Source organism: Salvelinus alpinus, chromosome 6 (assembly GCF_045679555.1).
Source record: "Salvelinus alpinus chromosome 6, SLU_Salpinus.1, whole genome shotgun sequence".
NCBI lineage: Eukaryota > Metazoa > Chordata > Actinopteri > Salmoniformes > Salmonidae > Salvelinus > Salvelinus alpinus.
The window spans coordinates 68,807,478-68,829,627 of NC_092091.1; the positions used below are offsets into that span (position 1 = coordinate 68,807,478).

Consider the following 22,150-nt stretch of genomic DNA (forward strand, 5'->3'; position numbering starts at 1 on the left):
AACAGTATTGTATTATTTCACTGTAATAGCTACTGTAAATTGGACAGTGCAGTTAGATTAACAAGAATTTAAGCTTTCTGCCAATATCAGATATGTCTATGTCCTGGGAAATGTTCTTGTTACTTACAACCTCATGCTAATCGCATTAGCCTACGTTAGCTCAACTGTCCAGTGGAAGGGACACCTTCCAACTAACTTGCCTAGTTAAATAAATACAGATAAATACATTCTAAAGTATAATTTCACCAGGTCATCTAAGTCAGGCATTTCAACAGTGGCACGCACAGCATTCTCCCTTAAAATGTGTGACATTGTGTTGTGTGACAACTGCACATTTTAGTGGCCTTTTATTGTCCCCAGCACAAGGTGCAATGATCATGCTATTTAATCATCTTCTTGATATGCCACACCTGTCAGGTGGATGGATTATCTTGACAAAGGATAAATTGCTCACTAACAGAGATGTAAACAAATTTGAGCACACTATTTGAGAGAAATATGCATTTTGTGCATATGGAACATTTCTGGACTCTTGAATTTCAGCTCATGAAACATGGGACCAACACTTTCCATGTTGTGTTTATATTTTTGTAAAGTGTAATTTGTTTCTCTTCACTTGGCCCTAATACTCTCCCGACCGTAGATTGTTACATACACCACCCCATTTCCGAAAATGGATTGCTCCTACAGACAGTGAGTCACGTGGCGGTGGCTTGCTTTATAAAGCAGGCAGACGGGTATCCAGCTTAACTATTCGATTTAACGTTAGAATGGGTAAAAAGAGAGATCTAAGGGACTTTGAGCGTGGTATGGTCGTCGGTTCCAGGCGCGCAGGGTCCAGTATATCACAAACGGCCGCCCTCCTGGGCTTTTCACGCACTACCGTGTCTGTGGTTTACCGAGAATGGCGCGACAAACAAAAAACATCCAGTCAGCGCCAGTCTAGTGGGCGTAAACAGCTCGTTGATAAGAGGGGTCGAAGGAGATTGGAAAGAATCGTGCAAACTAACAGGCGGGCTACAATTAGACAAATAACGGCGCAGTACAACAGTGGTGTGCAAAACTGCATCTCTGAATGCACAACTCGTCGATCCTTGTCACGGATGGGCTATTGCAGCAGACGGCGGGCACATGAGGAGTGGAAAAACACCGCCTGTGTAGATAAGGTAAAGGAGTCAATGGAACACACTGCGTTCCAACATTGACCAGATTTTCGCACATTCAACAAATCTGATCTAACAAAGTGGATATTCGTCAAATCAGGTCCGATTTTGATATATTTGGCTGTTTTCGCTGTATAACATTTAAAAGTTGTCCCTTTTCAGGCTTAGAACTTAGCATTTAGCAGTCACTTCTAACTCCCGTTCATATAAACTGGTTAGCCTAGCTAGCATACAGAAATCGGTGGTAGTCAGTCGGTTTTAACTAATTACGTTGATTGGTGACGATGACATGAATGTATTGGGGTTGACATCATAAGTATTATACTCCGATTTTACCTCAACAACAAACAATAGCCTTAAGTTCGATTGACCTCTTTACCGCATCTGTTGTTGGGAGCGGTCAGCGAATGTTTGTTATTAAAGCATAGAAATGCTGTTTATCTTTTTCATTCTTCAGGCGTGATGTCATACGTTGGCCCCCTTTATTTATAGAAGGACCCATACACACAGAGTGTATATACAAAACAGTAGGAACACCTGTTCTTTCCATGAGGCTGACCAGGTGAAGGCAATGATCCCATGTTGTCACTTGTTAAATCCACTACAATCAGTGTAGATGAAGGTGAGGAGACAGGTTAAAGAAGGATTGTTGAGCCATGAGACCATTGAGACACGCTGTCTTTTTGTGCCATTGAGGGTGAAAGAGAAATACAAAAATGTAAGTGCCTTTGAACTGGGTATGGTAGTAGGTGCCAGGCACATCGGTTTGTGTCAAGAATTGCAACGCTGCTGGGTTTTTCATGCTCAAATCAAATATAACTTTATTTGACACATGGGCTGAATAAAACAAGTGTAGACCTTACTGTGAAATGCTTACTTATAAGCCCTTAACCAACAGGTCAGTTAAAGAAGAGTTAAGAAAATATTTACCAAATAGACTAAAGTAAAAAATAATAAACACAATAAGAACAACAAGGCTATATACAGGTGGTACCAGTACCGAGTCAGTGTGCAGGTGTGAGGTAATTTGTACATGTAGGTAGGGGTGGAGTGACTATGCATAGATAATAAACAACGAGTAGCAGCAGTGTACAAAAGGGAGGAGGGGTGGTCAATGTAGTCCGGTGGCAATTTTATTAATTGTTCAGAAGTCTTATGGCTTGGGGGTAGAAGCTGTTGAGGAGCCTTTTGGTCCTAGACTGGTGCCTCTGGTACCGCTTGCCGTGCGGTAGCAGAGAAAACAGTCTCTACCTTGGGTGACTGGAGTCTGACAATTTTATGGGCTTTCCTCTGACACCGCCTATTATATAGGTCCTGGATGGCAGGAAGCTTGGCTCCAGTGATGTACTGGGGCCATACGCACTACCCTCTGTAGCGCCTTACGGTCAGATGCCGAGCAGTTGCCATACCAGGCGGTGATGCAACCGGTCAGGATGCTCTCGATGGTGCAGAACCTTTTGAGGATCTGAGGACCCGTGAGCTGTAGAACCTTTTCAAGATCTGGGGACCCATGCCAAATCTTTTGTCTCCTGAGGGGGAAAAGGTTTTGTTTTGCCCTCTTCACGACGGTCTTGGTATGTTTGGACCATGATAGTTCATTGGTGACGTGGACACCAAGGAACTAGAAACTCTCAACCCTCACCACTACAGCCCCGTCAATGTTAATGGGGGCCTGTTCAGCTCGCCTTTTCCTGTAGTCCACGATCAGCTCCTTTGTCTTGCTCACATTGAGGGAGAGGTTGTTGTCCTGGCACCACACTGACAGTTTTCTGACCACCTCCCTATAGGCCGTCTCATCGTTGTCAGTGATCAGGCCTACCACTGTTGTCGTCAGCAAACTTAATGATGGTTTTGGAGTCGTGTTTGGCCACGCAGTCGTGGTTGAACAGGGAGTACAGGAGGGGACTAAGTACACACCCCTGAGGGGCCCCAGTGTTAAGGATCAGTGTGGCAGACGTGTTGTTGCCTACTCTTACCACCTGGGGGCTGCCCGTCAGGAAGTCCAGGATCCAGTTGCAGAGAGAGTTGTTTAGTCCCAGAGTCCTTAGCTTAGTGCTGAGCTTTTTTTATTTATTTTTATTTCACCTTTTTTTAACCAGTTAGGCTAGTTGAGAACAAGTTCTCATTTACAACTGCGACCTGGCCAAGATAAAGCAAAGCAGAGCGACACAAACAACAACACAGAGTTAAACATGGACTAAACAAACGTACAGTCAATATCACAATTGAAAAAGTCTAAATACAGTGTGTGCAAATGGCGTAAGGAGGTAAGGCAATAAATATGCCATAGTAGCAAAGTAATTACAATTTAGTAAATTAACACTGAAGGGATAGATGTGCAGATGATGATGTGCAACTAGAGATACTGGTGTGCAAAAAAGTTAATAAAAACAATATGGGGATGAGGTAGGTAGTTGGATGGGCCATTTACAGATGGGCTGTGTACAGATGGGCTGTGTACAGCTGCAGCGATCGGTAAGCTGCTCAGATAGCTCATGCTTGAAGTTAGTGAGGGAGATATGTCTCCAACTTCAGCGATTTTTGCAATTTGTTCCAGTCATTGGCAGCAGAGAACTGGAAGGAAAGGCGGCCAAAGGGGTGTTGGCTTTGGGGATGACCAGTGAGCTAAGGCGGAGCTTTACCTAGCAAAGACTTATAGATGGCCTGGAGCCAGTGGGTCTGGCGACGAATATGTAGCGAGGGCCAGCCGATGAGAGCATACAGGTCGCAGTGTTGTTTGAGTGGTATATGGGGCTTTGGTGACAAAACGGATGGCACTGTGATAGACTGCATACAGTTTGTTGAGTAGAGTGTTGGAGGCTGTTTTGTAAATGACATCGTCGAGGATCGGTAGGATAGTCCGTTTGGCAGCGTGAGTGAAGGATGCTTTGTTGCGAAATAGGAAGCTGATTCTAGATTTTATTTTGGTTTGGCGATGCTTACTATGAGTCCGGAAGGAGAGTTTACAGTCTAACCAGACACCTAGGTATTTATAGTTGTCCACATATTCTAAATCGGAACCATCCAGAGTAGTGATGCTAGTCGGGCGGGCGGGTGCGGGCAGCGATCGGTTGAAGAGCATGCATTTAGTTTCATTTGCATTTAAGAGCAGTTGGAGGCCACGGAAGGAGTGTTGTATGGCATTGAAGCTCGTTTGGAGGTTTGTTAACACAGTATCCAAAGAAGGGCCAGATGTATACAGAATGGTGTCGTCTGCGTAGAGGTGGATCAAGGAATCACCCGCAGCAAGAGTGACATCGTTGATATATACAGAGAAAAGGGTCGGCCCGAGAATTGAACCCTGTGGTACCCCCATAGACTGCCAGAGATTCAGACAACAGGCCCTCCGATTTGACACACTGAACTCTGTCTGAGAAGTAGTTGGTGAACCAGGCGAGGCAGTCATTTGAGAAACCAAGGCTGTTGAGTCTGCCGATAAGAATACGGTGATTGACAGAGTCAAAAGCCTTGGCCAGGTGGATGAAGACGACTGCACAGTACTGTCTTTTATCGATGGAGGTTATGATATTGTTTAGTACCTTGAGCGTGGCTGAGGTGCACCCGTGACCAGCTCGGAAACCGGATTGCACAGCGGAGAAGGTACGGTGCGATTCGAAATGGTCAGTGATCTGTTTATCTTGGCTTTAGAAAGGCAGGGCAGGATGGATATAGGTCTGTAACAGTTTGGGTCTAGCGTGTCACCACCTTTGAAGAGGGTGATGACGTGGTAGCTTTCCAATCTTTAGGAATCTCAGACCATACGAAAGAGAGGTTGAACAGACTGGTAATAGGGGTTGCAACAATGGCGGCAGATAATTTTAGAAAGAGAGGGCCCAGATTGTCTAGCCCAGCTGATTTGTACAGGTCCAGGTTTTGCAGCTCTCTCAGAAATTTGCTATCTGTATTTGTGTGAAGGAGAAGCTGGAGAGGCTTGGGCAAGTAGTTGCGTGGGTGTGGAGCGGTTGGCCGGGGTTTGGGTAGCCAGGAGGAAAGTATGGCCAGCCGTAGAGAAATGCTAATTGAATTTCTCAATTATCGTGGATTTATTGGTGGTGACAGTGTTTCCTATCCTCATTGCAGTGGGCAGCTGGGTTGAGGTGCTCTTATTCTCCATGGACTTTAGTGTCCCAAAACCTTTTGGAGTTAGAGCTACAGGATGCAAATTTCTGTTAGGAAAGTAAAGGCTAGCTTTTTCAAACTGACTGCGTGTATTGGTTCCTGACTTCCCTGAAAAGTTGCATATCGCGGGGACTATTCGATGCTAGTGCAGTCCGCCACAGGATGTTTTTGTGCTGGTCAAGGGCAGTCAGGTCTGGAGTGAACCAAGGGCTATATCTGTTCTTAGTTCAACATTTTTTGAGAGGGGCATGCTTATTTAAGATGGTGAGGAAATTACTTTTAAAGAACGACCAGGGATCCTCTACTGACGGGATGAGGTCAATATCCTTCCAGGATACCCGGGCCAGGTCGATTAGAAAGGCCTGCTCGCAGAAGTGTTTTAGGGAGAGTTTGACAGTGATGAGGGGTGGTCGTTTGACCGTGGACCGATAGCGGATGCAGGCAATGAGGCAGTGATCACTGAGATCCTGATTGAAAACAGCAGAGGTGTATTTGGAGGACAAGTTGGTCAGGATAATATCTGAGGTTGCCCATGTTTACGGATTTAGGGTTGTACCTGGTGGGTTCCTTGATAATTTGTGTGAGATTTAGGGCATCTAGTTTAGATTGTAAGGACTGCCGGGGTGTTAAGCATATCCCAGTTTAGGTCACCTAACAGAATGAACTCTGAAGATAGATTGGGGGGCAATCAATTCTCATATGGTGTCCAGGGCACAGCTGGGAGCTGAGGGGGGTCTATAACAGGTGGCAACAGTGAGAGACTTATTTCTGGAGAGATTTTTTTTTTTTAATTAGAAGCTCTAACTGTTTGGGCATAGACCTGGAAAGTATGACAGAACTTTTCAGGCTATCTCTGCAGTAGATTGCAACTCCTCCCCCTTTGGCAGTTCTATCTTGACGGAAAATGTTGTAGTTGGGAATGGAAATCTCAGAATTTTTGGTGCCCTTCCTAAGCCAGGATTTAGACACGGCAAGGACATCAGGGTTGGCGTACTGTGCTAAAACAAACTGAGGGAGGAGGCTTCTGATGTTAACATGCATGAAACCAAGGCTTTTACGGTTACAGAAGTCAACACATGAGAGCGCCTGGGGACACAGTGCCCGGGTTAACCTCTACATCACCCGAGGAACAGAGGAGGAGTAGGATGAGGGTACAGCTAAAGGCTATCAAAACTGGTCTTCTAGTGCGTTGGGGACAGAGAATAAATGGAGCAGATTTCTGGGCGTGGTAGGATAAATTCAGGGCATAATGTACAGACAAGGGTATGGTAGGGTGCAGGTACAGTGGAGGTAAACCGTGGCATTGAGTGATGATAAGAGAGGTTCCATCTCTGGACGCACTAGTTATGCTGGATGAGGTCACCGCATGTGTGGGAGATGGGATAAAAGAGGTATCTGTGGCATGATGAGTGGGACTAGGGGCTCCGCAGTAAACTAAAACAATGATAACTATCCTAACAACAGTATACAAGGCATATTGACATTAGAGAGACATAAATCGAGGCATAAAGCAATCACAGGTGTTGATTGCGAGAGCTAGCTAAGACAACAATGGGTAAGACAACAACAGTTAATCAGCTAAGATAACAACAGGTAAAATGGTGATGAATGGGCAGAGAGGGTCAGTTAACTACACACAGGGCCTGAGTTCAAGGCCGGGGCTGACAGATAAACAAAATAAACAGCTTAGTGGGCACTATGGTGTTTAAAGGCTGATCTGTAGTCAATGAACAGCATTCTCACATAGGTGTTCCTTTTGTTCAGGTGGGAAAGGGCAGTGTGGATTGAGTTTCCGTCATCTGTGGATCTGTTGGGGCTGTAAGCGAATTGGAGTGGGTCTAGGGTGTCCGTGAGGATGCTGTTGATGTGAGCCATGACCTGCCTTTCAAAGCACTTCATGGCTACCGCCGAGAGTGCTACAGGGCGGTAATCATTTAGGCAGGTTACCTTCGCTTCCTTGGGCACAGTGACTATGGGGGTCTGCTTGAAACATGTAGGTATTACAGACTGTGTCAGAGAAAGGTTGAAAATGTCAGTGAAGACACTTGACAGTTGGTCCACGCATGCTTTGAGTACACATCCTGGTAATCCGTCTGGCCCAGCGGCTTTGTGAATGTTGACCTGTTTAAAGGTTTTGTTTACTTTGGCTACGAGAGCGTTATCACACAGTCACCCAAAACAGCTGGAGCTCTCGTTCATGCTTCAGTGTTGCTTGCTTCGAAGCGAGGCATATTTGACAATGGGTTATAATTATTATTATTTTTTATCGAATCATGGCTTTGTTAATCAGAATACGATGTTATCAGATCTTTTTCTAAAGTGCTTAGATGTTTCTTTGCAGCAAGACTATTTCTGACGCATTTCATGACATCCAAATGCAATCAGTTATGTGGAATCTCAATCCCTAAAGAGGGTTTAACCGAACCTCTGCCTGGGAGAAATGTGCTTCCTCATATGATGCGTGCTGCTACCGAACCAAAACAAAACTGTGAATAAAGTCAATACAATTTGCCTCACTTTTTTGAATGAAGTTACTGGGTATAAACATATCATATCAAACAATTCATTGGCGACACAATGTTTAGAAGAGGTTCAGAGATCGGAGCATTTATTCCTATCATGCGTATTCTATGTGAAACCATAATGTGCAGTGCATGTGCATACGCAAATTCTACAGCCCGTATAGCTTGACCGAGGAATTTTGTTTGCTGGATACCTTGACCACATTATCCTTGTTTTACTCATTTCCGTTCTGAATATTTCCTTCAATGTTGTTTACAAAACACTGATATAATGTAACAAACTGCTCTACCAGTCGTTCGCTCAATGGCTAGGCAATCCATTTCCTCCAATAGATTTGAAGGTAATAATATCATTTTCTCGGTATATTTGCAATTTTTCCTGTTGCTGTGGGGTAGGTAGTCAGGCTTCTCTTGCAGCTCATCAGCTTAAGGGCAATGGCTAGCCTGTAGCGAGCTTGCTAACAAAAAGCATTGCATGTGTCATTAGTGACTGAACAGCGGGCAAGTGAAGGTAGAACTGTATTGTGCGGTTCTTCCTCGTGGCAGCTGGTTTAAAGAAACAACCGCGGTGCCTCGACATAAAACATCATGCAACCAAATACTTTTGATGGATCAATAGCTTTATCAATGTTTGACTTTGTCAGTGTGCAAATCATGATCTTTGATATTCAACGTTAACTTTCTTGACCCATTTTATCAAGACTTTGATTGGGTAACGACTGTCCCTGACTAGTATGTGTGAACTCTGCTTTTAAACTATTAAATGTAACATTTTGTAGCTAGGAACTGAAGTTGCAAGTATTCATAAAAACTTCAATGGAATAACAACCATTCCTATCATTGAGGTCCATATTTTTATGTATTTTTCATCATTACGTTTATATTCAATTATTTATATTTTTAATTCCATAAAGTTAATCTTGCTAACAGGTTTTCGACAACACTTTGGTATATAGCTAGGGCGGCAGGTAGGCTAGCGATTAGCGTGGCCCATGCTATCCAGGATCCTCGGGATGTCCCAACTCAGATGTTACCCCATTGAAGTTGACATTTTAAAATGGCTAAGGTTAGGTAAGGGTTAAGGTTTTGGGTAGGGATGTCCCAAGGATCCCAGATGACACTAACCGTTATTGTTGGGCCAATAACCCGAAAGGTCTCTAGTTCAAATCCCTAACGCGACAAGGTGAAACATCTGTGGGTGTGCCCTAGAGGCACTTAACCCGAATTACTCCAGGGTCGCCGTAGATAATTACAGACCCTGGCAGAGACCCCACTCTCCGAGGGTGTCTCAGGACATTTGTGAAATAGAAATAAGCACTCAAATGATTATTTATCATGTATGCATAAAATAAAGTTTGCATTCTCAATTGAGTCTGTAGTGCAGCTGTAAACAATGCACGCATGCCTAAAAAAAACTGCATCTTTGAATTTCATGGATTACAATTGTACACATTTTTTAAAAATCCTTATAGGTACGGGAACTTGTCCTGGACAACAGCCAATCAAATGAAGGGAAAATCGAAGGCCTCACAGAAGAATTCGTCAATCTGGAATTCCTCAGTTTGATAAATGTTGGCTTATTCTCAGTTTCCAACCTTCCCAGACTTGGGAAACTCAAAAAGGTAATGTTTTGCTTCATTTTATACAAACACTCACTCACAAGTTTTAGAACACCTACTCATTCAAAAAAAAAATCTATATTTTTACTATTTTCTACATTGTAGAATAATAGTGAAGACATAAACTAAGAAATAACACATGGATATGCATTAACCAAAAAAAGTGTTAAACAAATCAAAATGGATTTTATGTTTGAGATTCTTCAAATAGCCACCCTTTGCCTTGGTGACAGCTTTTCACACTCTTGGTATTCTCTCAACCAGCTTCACCTGGAATGCTTTTCCAACAGTCTTGGAGTTCCCACAAATGCTGAGCACTTGTTGGCTGCTTTTCCTTCACTCTGTGGTCCAACTCATCCCAAACCATCACAATTTGGTTGAGTTTGGGTGATTGTGGAGGCCAGGTCATCTGATGCAGCACTACATCACTCTCCATCTTGGTCAAATAGCCCTTACACAGCCAGGAGGTGTGTTGGGTCATTGTCCTGTTAAAAACAAATGATAGTCCCACTAAGCGCAAACTAAATGGGATGGCATATCGCTGCAGAATGCTGTGGTAGCCATGCTGGTTAAGTGTGCCTTGAATTCTAAATAAATCACTGACAGTGTCACCAGCAAAGCACCCCCACGCCATCACACCACCTCCTCCATGCTTCGCAGTGGGAACCACACATGGAGATCTTCCGTTCATCTACTTTGTGTCTCACAAAGACATGGCGGTTGGAACCAAAAATCTCAAATTTGGATTCATCAGACCAAAGGACAGATTTCCACCGGTCTAATGTCCATTGCTTGTGTTTTTTTGGCCCAAGCAAGTCTCTTCTTATTTGTGTCCTTTAAAAGTGGTTTCTTTGCAGCAATTTGACCATGAAGGCCCGATTCAGTCTTCTCTGAACAGTTGATGTTGAGATGTGTCTGTTACTTAAACTCTGTCAAGAATTTATTTGGGCTGCAATTTATGAGGCTCGTAACTCTAATGAACTTATCCTCTGCAGCAGCGGTAACTCTGTCTTCCATTCCTGTGGCGGTCCTCATGAGAGCCAGTTTCATCGTAGCTCTTGATGGTTTTTGTGACTGCACTTTAAGAAATTTTCAAAGTTCTTAATTTTCCGCATTGACTGACCTTCATGTCTTAAAGTAATGGACTGTCGTTTCTCTTTGCTTATTTGAGCTGTTCTTGGCATAATATGGCCTTGGTCTTTTACCAAATAGGGCTTTCTTCTGTATACCCCCCCTACCTTGTCACAACACAACTGATTGGTTCAAATGCATTAAGAAGGAAAGAAATTCCACAAATGTACTTTAAGGCACACATGTTAATTGAAATTACCTCATAAAGCTGGTTTAGAGAATGCCAAGAGTGTGCAAAGCTGTCATCAAGGCAAAGGGTGGCTACGTTGCAGAATCTCATATAAAATATATTTTGATTTCTTTAACATTTTATTTGGTTACTACATGATTCCATATGTGTTATTTCATAGTTTTGGTGACTTTATTCTACAATGTAAAGATAAAGAAAAACCCTTGAATGAGTAGGTGTTCTAAAACTTTTGACCGGGTGTGTGTAGAGGGGCCCTTTATTTTTTATACACAAGCTTACAGTTATAGTAAAGTGACATTTGTTTTCTTTTGAAAAATAGATTCAATTCAGTCCCTAATGGCACCCTATTCCTTGTGCAGTGCACTACTTTTGAGGGCTCTGGTCAAAAGTAGTGCACTACGTAAGGAATAGGGTTCCATTTGGGACATGGCCATTGTTTTCTGAAAGACTGTTAGTTGTTTGGGCATTTTTTGACAGAAGTGACTGCTCAAAGTATTGCGACAGTGACAATTTTGTTTTGGCTCTAATCCAGCACTTTGGATTTGAAATTATACAGTGACTGAGGTTAAAGTGCATAATATCAGCTTTAATTTGAGTGTATTTTCATCCATATCGGGTGAACCGTTTTAGAAATGACAGTACTTGTACAGTCGGCCCATTTTAGGGGACCAAAAGTATTGGGACATTCACTTATACTGTACCTTCCGAAAGTATTCACACCCCTTGACTTATTCCACATTTTGTTGTGTTACAACCTGAATTTAAAATGGATTCAATTTAGATTGTTTTGTCACAGACCTACAGACAATAGCCCCTAATGTCAAAGTGGAATTATGTTTTTAGATATTTTTACAAATTAATGGCTGTGATAGGAGAACTGAAGATGGATCAACATTGTAGTTACTCCACAATACTAACCTAATTGACAGAGTTAAAATAAGGAAGCCTGTACAGAATACAAATATTCTAAAACATACATCCTGTTTGCAATAAGGCACTAAAGTAAACCAGTCTCTTGACAACAAGGTAAACAATCCGAGCAAGGGTTGCCTTTCAGAGATTGTAACAGTCTCTGTTTCATGTAAACATGGCTCTCTCGGGATATGTTGTCGGAATCGGTTCAGCCACCGGGCTTCTCCATGCATAGCGCCGACAGAGATAAACACCTCTCTGGGTAGAGGAAGGGGCGTGGGTGTATGCTTTATGATTAACGACTCATGGGGTAATCATAACAACATACAGGAACTCAAGTCCTTCTGCTCACCCGACCTAGAATTCCTTACAATCAAATGCCGGCCATATTACCTCCCAAGAGAATTCTCGTCAGTTAGTCACAGCTGTGTACATTCCCCCTCAAGCGAACACCAAGACGGCCCTCAATGAACTTCACTGGACTCTATGTAAACTGGAAACTATATATCCAGAGGCTGCATTTATTGTAGCTGGGGATTTTAACAAAGCAAATTTGAGAACAAGGCTGATACTCTCGACAACTGTTACTCTAACTTCCACGATGCATACAAAGCCCTCCCCCGCCCTCCCTTCGGCAAAAAACAGTAGGTTACTCTGGCTGGAATTGTTACTCTTGTCAACCGCAGACAGCGACCACATCCAACACAGGATTTTTATAAAATATTAGATTTTAGTGTTGCACCATTTTATTTTTGCATAATATAACCATATACAATTTCAGTATCACATGCCTTATGTGATGGACAGTGCCATCCCTGTGGCCACCACAATGGATTAGTCCACTGAGAGAAGTGTGAATCAGATAAGTGTCTTGTGTACCATGCGACTGCTCGACAAAATAAATCTTGGTTGATCAACAACCTGTCGACCAAATAATCGACCAGTCGACTAAATGGGGTCAGCCCTAGATGCTACCATGATTACGGATAATCCTGAATGAGCCATGAATAATGTTGAGAGAGAGTTGGATACAGAAATATCATAGCCCCCCCCCCCCCCAAAAAAAATAAATGCTAACCTCCCGGTATTGTAATGGTGAGAGGTTAGCATGTCTTGGGGGTATGCTATTTGTACATCTAACTTTCTCATCATTATTCACAATTTATTCAGGATTATCCGTAATCATGGTTGTTTCCACATTAATGTAGACCTGTTTAGAAACTTAATCTGTTCTTATGTACAATAAAAGTGACTCAAATGACACTACATTATTTACCATTCATTTATATTGGGAACAAAATAATCTGAAACAACCAAAACAAACCGCAAATGCATCCAACAAATTTGTGGAGACACAAGCTTGATGTAGTCATTGCGTGCTATGAATATGGGACCAAATACTCAACTTTTTAACTACTTTAATACACAAGTGAATTTGTCCCAATACTTTTGGTCCCCTAAAATGGGAGAACTATGTACAAATAGTGCTGTAATTTCTAAAATGCTCACTTGAAAATACTCTCAAATTTAAAATTGACAGTCTTCACTTTAACAACAGTCGTTGTATCATTTCAAATCCAAAGTGCTAGAGTACAGTCAAAACAACAAATGTCACTGGCCAAACACTTTTGGAGCTCACTATATATCTTCACATTATGTTGCAGTTGGAACTCAGTGACAACAGAATCTCTGGTGGCCTTGACGTGCTAGCAGAGAAACTCCCCAACCTCACACATCTAAATCTAAGCGGGAACAAACTGAAAGACATCAGTACGTTGGAACCTTTGGTAGGTACACCAAACTCCCGGTAGAGCACAATACAGTGCGACACCATCTCATTGTCTCAGGCTATGCCTCAAATGACACTATTCCTTGTATAGAGTTTTGACCATAGACCTAGTTGGCAGTGTGTTTGTTTCCCTATGTGGCTGTGGTCAAAATTAGTTTGCTAGCCTATATGGGGAAAAGGCAGTGTTGTTCACCCCCTAATTACCCTACACCCATTTGGTCCCACAGAAAAAGCTGGGCAGCCTAAAGTGTCTGGACTTGTTCAACTGTGAGGTGACCAACCTGAACTACTACAGGGAGAGTGTGTTCAAGCTGCTCCCTCAGCTCACCTACCTGGACGGGTACGACGTGGAGGACCGAGAGGCATCTGACGTGGATGGGGTGGACGACGATGATGAGGGTTGGCAACCATTTTGTTTTTTTCCATGTTTTGAGGAAGTATAAGAAAATGAAAATGCAGTTGTGAGTTGAGAATGTGGGTCTTCTGTAGCTCAGTTGGTAGAATGTGGAGCTTGCAATGGCATAATAGTGGGTTTGATTCCCGGAACCACCCATATGTAAAATGTATGCACACAACACTGCAAGCAACTTTGGCTAAAAGCATCTGCTAAATGGTATATCATTATACACTGAACAAAAATAAACGCAACATGCACCAATTTCTTATATTTTACTGAGTTAGTTCATATAAGGAAATCAGCCATTGAAATAAATTCATTAGGCCCTAATCTATGGATTTCATATGACTGGGAATACAGATATGCATCTGTTGGTTACAGATACCTTAATGGTAGGGTCTTTTTTTTTTCTTGGGTCACTATATCTATTTTGCCAATTTGGATTGATCCCCTCTACCACACGGAACCCCACTAACCTACCGACGGAAACGCACGAGACATCTACAAATAGACTTCCATACTATGCTATCTTGCTACCGATAGCCATCTACCCGGCCAGCTGTCTGGATCGCCGTGACCCCAACCAACCTCTACTCACTGGACCCTTATTGATCACTCGATTAAGCATGCCTCTCCTTAATGTAAATATGCCTTGTCCATTGCTGTTCTGGTTAGTGTTTATTGGCTTATTTCACTGTAGAGCCTCTAGCCCTGACCACTATACCATATCCAACCTCACAGTTCCACCACCCACATATGCGATGACATCACCTGGTTTCAATGATGTTTCTAGAGACAATATCTCTCTCATCATCACTCAATACCTAGGTTTACCTCCACTGTATTCACATCCTACCATACCTTTGTCTGTACATTATTCCTTTAAGCTATTTTATCGCCCCCAGAAACTTCCTTTTACTCTCTGCTCTAGAAGTTCTAGACGACCAATTCTCATAGCTTTTAGCCGTACCCTTATCCTACTCCTCCTCTGTTCCTCTGGTGATGTAGAGGTGAATCCAGGCCCTGCAGTACCTAGCTCCACTCCTATTCCCCAGGCGCTCTCTTTTGATGACTTCTGTAACCGTAATAGCCTTGGCTTCATGCATGTTAACATTAGAAGCCTCCTCCCTAAGTTTGTTTTGTTCACTGCTTTAGCACACTCTGCCAACCCGGATGTTTTAGCCGTGTCTGAATCCTGGCTTAGAAAGACCACCAAAAATTCTGACATTTTCATCCCCAACTACAAGATTTTCAGACAAGATAGAACGGCCAAAGGGGGCGGTGTTGCAATCTATTGCAAAGATTGCCTGCAGAGTTCTGTTTTACTATCCAGGTCTGTTCCCAAACAATTTGAACTTCTACTTTTAAAAAATCCACCTCTCTAAAAACAAGTCTCTCACCGTTGCCGCCTGCTATAGACCACCCTCTGCCCCCAGCTGTGCTCTGGACACTATATGTGAACTGATTGCCCCCCATCTATCTTCAGAGCTCGTGCTGCTAGGCGACCTAAATTTTAACATGCTTAACACCCCAGCCACCCTACAATCTAAGCTTGATGCCCTCAATCTCACACAAATTATCAATGAACCTACCAGGTACCACCCCAATTCCGTAAACACGGGTACCCTCATAGATATCATCCTAACAAACTTGCCCTCCAAATACACCTCTGCTGTTTTCAACCAAGATCTCAGCGATCACTGCCTCATTGCCTGCATCCGTAATGGGTCAGCGGTCAAACGACCTCCACTCATCACTGTCAAACGCTCCCTGAAACACTTCAGCGAGCAGGCCTTTCTAATCGACCTGGCCGAGGTATCCTGGAAGGATATTGATCTCATCCCGTCAGTAGAGGATGCCTGGACATTTTTTTAAAATGCCTTCCTCACCATCTTGAATAAGCATGCCCCATTCAAGAAATTTAGAACCAGGAACAGATATAGCCCTTGGTTCTCTCCTGACCTGACTGCCCTTAACCAACAGAAAAACATCCTATGGCGTTCTGCATTAGCATCGAACAGCCCCCGTGATATGCAACTTTTCAGGGAAGCTAGAAACCAGTATACACAGGCAGTTAGAAAAGCCAAGGCTAGCTTTTTCAAGCAGAAATTTGCTTCCTGCAACACAAATTCAAAAAAGTTCTGGGACACTGTAAAGTCCATGGAGAATAAGAACACCTCCTCCCAGCTTCCAACTGCTCTGAAGATAGGAAACACTGTCACCACCGACAAATCCACTATAATTGAGAATTTCAATAAGCATTTTTCTACGGCTGGCCATGCTTTCCACCTGGCTACCCCTACCCCGGACAACAGCACTGCCCTCCCCTCTGCTACTCGCCCAAGCCTTCCCCATTTCTCTTTCTCCCAAATACAGTCAGCTGATGTTCTAAAAGAGCTGCAAAATCTGGACCCTTACAAATCAGCCGGGCTAGATAATCTGGACCCTTTCTTTCTAAAACTATCTGCTGAAATTGTTGCCACCCCTATTACTAGCCTTTTCAACCTCTCTTTCGTGTCGTCTGAGATTCCCAAAGATTGGAAAGCAGCTGCGGTTATCCCCCTCTTCAAAGGGGGGGACACTCTTGACCCTAACAGCTACAGACCTATATCTATCCTACCCTGCCTTTCTAAGGTCTTCGAAAGCCAAGTCAACAAACAGATTACCGACCATTTCGAATCCCACCATACCTTCTCCGCTATGCAATCTGGTTTCAGAGCTGGTCATGGGTGCACCTCAGCCACGCTCAAGGTCATAAACGATATCTTAACCGCCATCGATAGGAAACAATACTGTGCAGCCGTATTCATTGACCTGGCCAAGGCTTTTGACTCTGTCAATCACCACATCCTCATCGGCAGCCTCGACAGCCTTGGTTTCTCTAATGATTGCCTCGCCTGGTTCACCAACTACTTCTCTGATCGAGTTCAGTGTGTCAAATCGGAGGGTCTGTTGTCCGGGCCTCTGGCAGTCTCCATGGGGGTGCCACAGGGTTCAATTCTTGGACCGACTCTCTTCTCTGTATACATCAATGATGTCGCTCTTGCTGCTGGTGATTCTCTGATCCACCTCTACGCAGACGACACTATTCTGTATACTTCTGGCCCTTCTTTTGACACTGTGTTAACAACCCTCCAGGCGAGCTTCAATGCCATACAACTCTCCTTCCGTGGCCTCCAATTGCTCTTAAATACAAGTAAAACTAAATGCATGCTCTTCAACCGATCGCTGCCTGCACCTGCCCGCCTGTCCAACATCACTACTCTGGACGGCTCTGACCTAGAATATGTGGACAACTACAAATACCTAGGTGTCTGGTTAGACTGTAAACTCTCCTTCCAGACTCACATCAAACATCTCCAATCCAAAGTTAAATCTAGAATTGGCTTCCTATTCCGCAACAAAGCATCCTTCACTCATGCTGCCAAACATACCCTTGTAAAACTGACCATCCTACCAATCCTCGACTTCGGTGATGTCATTTACAAAATAGCCTCCAAAACCCTACTCAATAAATTGGATGCAGTCTATCACAGTGCCATCCGTTTTGTCACCAAAGCCCCATATACTACCCACCACTGCGACCTGTACACTCTCGTTGGCTGGCCCTCGCTTCATACTCGTCGCCAAACCCACTGGTTCCAGGTCATCTACAAGACCCTGCTAGGTAAAGTCCCCCCTTATCTCAGCTCGCTGGTCACCATAGCAACACCTACCTGTAGCACGCGCTCCAGCAGGTTTATCTCTCTGGTCACCCCCAAAACCAATTCTTCCTTTGGCCGCCTCTCCTTCCAGTTCTCTGCTGCCAATGACTGGAACGAACTACAAAAATCTCTGAAACTGGAAACACTTATCTCCCTCACTAGCTTTAAGCACCAGCTGTCAGAGCAGCTCATAGATTACTGCACCTGTACATAGCCCATCTATAATTTAGCCCAAACAACTACCTCTTTACCTACTGTATTTATTTATTTATTTTGCTCCTTTGCACCCCATTATTTCTGTCTCTACTTTGCGCTTTCTTCTACTGCAAACCAACCATTCCAGTGTTTTAAGTTTTATTTTACTTGCTGTGTTGTATTTACTTCGCCACCATGGCCTTTTTATATTTTTATTTATTTATACATATATTTGTTTGCCTTCACCTCCCTTATCTCACCTCACTTGCTCACATTGTATATAGACTTATTTTTTTTTTTCACTGTATCATTGACTATATGTTTGTTTTACTCCATGTGTAACTATGTGTTGTTGTATGTGTCGAACTGCTTTGCTTTATCTTGGCCAGGTCGCAATTGTAAATGAGAACGTGTTCTCAATTTGCCTACCTGGTTAAATAAAGGTTAAATAAATAAATAAATAAAAAAGGGTCGTAGATCTGAAAACCAGTCAGTATCTGGTGTGATCTACATTTGCGTCATGCAGCGTGACATCCTTTGGATAGAGTTGTTGATTGTGGTCTGAGGAATGTTGTCCCACTCATCTTCAATGGCTGTGCGAAGTTGCTGGATATTGGCGGGAACTGGAACGCGCTGTTGTACAAGTTGATCCAGAGCATCCCAAACATGCTCAACGGGTGACATGTCTGAGTATGCAGGCCATGGAAGAACTGGGACATTTTCAGCTTCCAGGAATTGTGTACAGATCCTTACAACAAGGGGTCCTGCATTATCATGTTGAAAGACGAGGCAATGGTGGCAGATAAATGGCATGACAATGGGCCTCAGGATCTCATCGTGGTATCACTGTGCATTCAAATTGCCATTGATAAAATGCAATTGTGTTCATTATCCGTAGGTTATGCCTGCCCATACCATAACCCCACCGCCACCACGGGCCACTAATGTTCACAACGTTGACATCCGCATTCCGCTCGTCCACACAACACAATACACAAAGGTGAGCATTTGCCCACTGAAGATGGTTACGACGCCGAACTGCAGTCAGGTCAAAACCCTGGTGAGGACGACAAACACGCAGATGAGCTTCCCTGATATGGTTTCTGACAGTTTGTGCATAAATTCTTCAGTTGTGCAAACCCACAGTGTCATTAGCTGTCCGGGTGGCTAGTCTCAGACGATCCCGCAGGTGAAGAAGCCAGATGTGGAGGTCATGGCTGGCTTGGTTACACGGTTTGCGGTTGTGAGGCCAGTTGAACATACTGTCAAATTCTCTAAAATGACGGAGGCGGCTTATGGTAGAGCAATGAACATTCAATTATCTGGCAACAGCTCTGGTGGACATTTCAGCAATCAGCACTCAAATTGCATGCTTCCTCAACTTGTGCTATTGTGTTGTGACATCTGCACATTTTAGTGGCCTTTTATTCTCCCCAGCACAATGTGCACCAATGTAATGATCATGCTGTTTAATCAGCTTCTTGACATGCCACACCTGTCAGGTGGCTGGATTATCTCGGCAAAAGAGATGCTCACTAACAGGGATGTAAACAAATTTGACAAATACACTTTTTGTGCGAATGGAAAAATGATTGGATCTTTTATTTCAGCTCATGAAACATGGGACCAACACTTTATATGTTGCGTTTTATATATATTTTTTTTTCAGTACATGTTAGAAACCATGTTAGTACATCGTGGATATTGTCATGCAAGGGGATTCTATTGTGTTGGGTTTTTCGACAGTGGATGTGATGTATTTCTTTGCTCTTTTTCTTTTTAGGAGGAGCAAAGGATGAGGATGGAGAGGAGGAAGACTTTGACGAGGAGGATGATGAAGTCAGCGGTGACGAAGAGGTAAAGCCCCTTTTTGGTTTGTTTGTGACCCAAAAGATCAACTTATATGGTTTGAAAGCACTGTCCTATCTCCCCAGGAAGAAGACCTTGGTATTGATGATGAGGATGACAATGATAATGGTATGTCATTCATGTACTTTTTGTCACAAGCTTATGTTAAAAAGTAACTTTTTGATACTTTACGAAGTATAATATAATAACCCTTTCCCATTTCCCCCAGAGGTGGAGGCTGTCCAAGGAGAGAAGAGAAAGCAAGAGCCTGACGACAATGATGATTATGAACAAAAAAAGAAAGACAATCAAGTTACCAACCCCTTCCCTCTCCACCCTGACACCCACCCACACCCTGCCTACTCCACGTCTCTCCCCCAGCTTTGAGCCCCCGTGTGGGGAAAGACTGTACCGGACAGGTGGTTCAAGTGGAGCTGCCTCCGCCACATGGAACCGAGAGCCATCCTCAAGGAGCGCACCACTCCGCATTCCACTTTTTCACTGTCAACTCCCCCTTTATGTATACCTGTGTGAGGACTTTGGTACTGTATCTAGTTTTGGGTCTGTGCTTTTTAATATTTTGTTAGATGAATTATGAAGAGAAAGTTGTTGTTGGGTTTATTTCTTCCCTCTTCATCTTTTCTGTTCCTTTTTTTTTTCAATAAAATGTATTGCTATAGCAACTGTGTGAAGAGCGAGCTAAGATTCAGTGTGGCCGCCTGTTGCACAAATCAAGGTTGTAGCTACAAGTGCCTGTCTCTCAACTCCTGCAGAGTGCAATGGGTTTGCCTCAGTGGGAAAAGTCTAGAACACTCATCACACAATATGCAGCAAATACCTCAATGGATACTTCAGTCACTCCACGAGATGACATGTTGCAGCTTATTTTATTTTGAATGGGAGGGAAGGTAAAAAGACGGCAATAGGAACACATGAAATCAAAGTTTATTCGTCACATGCTTTGTAAACAGGTGTAGACTAACAGTGAAAAGCTTACTTACAGGCCCTTCCCAACAATGCGATGGTGCTGTAGGCCTGGCACTTTCCTAAAGAGCTTCCCAGGGCTAGGTAGTCATCTACCTGGCTGATGTAGGCCTTGAGCTCCCCCAGCACAGGGGTGAGGTCTTTGCCTGGGTATTTAGGAGCATAAGAGCTGAAGGCATCGCCTGGGCGGAGGATGTGAACTTTGGATTTTAATTTTGAGTGGAATATTCTGTGGTCTGTGCTATGACTATCCCGCCTCTCAACCCCCAAGTCCAACTGGGGATCAACAGTACAGGAGAAAGAAGCTACTGAGTCTGAATGCAGCTTCTCCACACTGGTGGTCCCCTCTTCTGATGGTACACTGGTGCTCTCAGGTTAGACGCCAGTCATAAGTATCTGTGTCAATGTCCACTACTGTGTGGGGAGTCATAGAGATGTAGGGTGCCTGTGATCGAATCACAGAGAAAGATCTGAATAGATTAAATAGATCTGAATGTATACATCTGATTACGTTGTAAGATATCTGATTGTGCCTAACAAAAGTACACATGGGCAAATGTCATAGGTTTCTGCGCATGTGTCGTAATTTCTAGCAAGCCAACCAGCAACTTACTAACTGCCAACCAGACATCCTGCCAGGCCTTATGCCACATTCAAGTGCTGGTCGGAACTAGGAATGCTAACTGGTTGAACGTAGCATGTGTATAACTAAAACCTATTAGCAAGTCTGACATTTCCGATTTGCACATGAATGGGGCATCACTGCCGATTTATTTTGCTTGCTGGCATTAGTGCAGTGTTTAACCAATTTGCAGCCTCCTAGTCGGTTGCACACACACACGGTTCAATTGCAAAGTTGTCTCAATCATTTAACTTCTACATCGGTGTTGTAGGAGGTCAACGTTTCCACAATGCATTACACAGGCGGAATGGTTTATTCTATATTGACCTTGGTGCCATGCTTGTTGCTAGCATAAATGCTCAAATGGGGGTGCACTTTTATATATCAACCAGCAATAATACATTTTGTTTTTACAGCATGTCCTACTATATTTGTGATAAACGGAGTCTTAGACATTTTTCCTGATTCAGTAGGGACCCAGATATTTAGCTAGCTAGCTACGCAAACAAATGTTTCACTAGTTCGAGTCATCCACATCTTGTAGGCTATAACTACCATTAGCTACCACAAGCTACCTAGCCATAATGTAACGTTTTATATTTAAGCAATAAGGCACCTCGGGGGTTTGTGATATGGCCAATATACCACGGCTAAGGGCTGTTCTTTTACATGACGCAACGTGGAGTGCCTGGATACAGCCCTTAGCTGTGGTATATTGGCCATATATCACAAACCCCCAAGGTGCCTTATTGCCAATTTTATAAAGGGAAAAGGGGGATACCTAGTCAGTTGTACAACAATGCCTTCAACTGAAATGTGTGTTCTGCATTTAAGGGGGCTGCCTTAATCGACATCCACGTCTTCGGGGCCTGAGGAACAGTGGGTTAACTTCCTTGCTCAGGGGTAGAACGACAGATTTTTACCTTGTCAGCTCAGGGATTCGATCTAGCAACCT

General features: G+C 43.4%; 2 protein-coding genes across 3 annotated transcripts in view; both read left to right on the forward strand.

The window, feature by feature from the left end:
- Window positions 1–22,150, forward strand: part of spag5 (sperm associated antigen 5) — an 83,315-nt gene that overhangs the window by 3,179 nt on the left and 57,986 nt on the right. The gene's annotated exons all lie outside the window — the stretch shown is intronic.
- On the forward strand, window positions 615–20,268 carry LOC139579196 (acidic leucine-rich nuclear phosphoprotein 32 family member B-like). 2 transcript variants are annotated; one of them, XM_071407612.1, is made up of 7 exons: window positions 615–1,166; window positions 9,277–9,426; window positions 13,321–13,443; window positions 13,673–13,844; window positions 19,525–19,598; window positions 19,676–19,718; window positions 19,819–20,268. In XM_071407612.1, the coding sequence occupies exons 1-7, from the start codon at window positions 771–773 to the stop codon at window positions 19,974–19,976; spliced, it is 1,116 nt and encodes a 371-aa protein (XP_071263713.1). In that variant the 5' UTR covers window positions 615–770; the 3' UTR covers window positions 19,977–20,268. The 2 variants fall into 2 exon arrangements, with proteins under 2 accessions (XP_071263713.1, XP_071263714.1); XM_071407613.1 differs by having other exon boundaries at window positions 684–1,166; window positions 19,680–19,718; window positions 19,821–20,268.

What these genes read in the sequence shown, in the direction of transcription:
- LOC139579196 (XM_071407612.1), top strand. Translation starts at nt 771, where the DNA reads ATGGGTAAAAAGAGAGATCTAAGGGACTTTGAGCGTGGTATGGTCGTC. An exon ending in ACACCGCCTGTGTAGATAAG is followed by an intron (nt 1,167 to 9,276) that starts GTAAAGGAGTCA and finishes AAATCCTTATAG; the next exon opens with GTACGGGAACTTGTCCTGGA. An exon ending in TCAGTACGTTGGAACCTTTG is followed by an intron (nt 13,444 to 13,672) that starts GTAGGTACACCA and finishes TTGGTCCCACAG; the next exon opens with AAAAAGCTGGGCAGCCTAAA.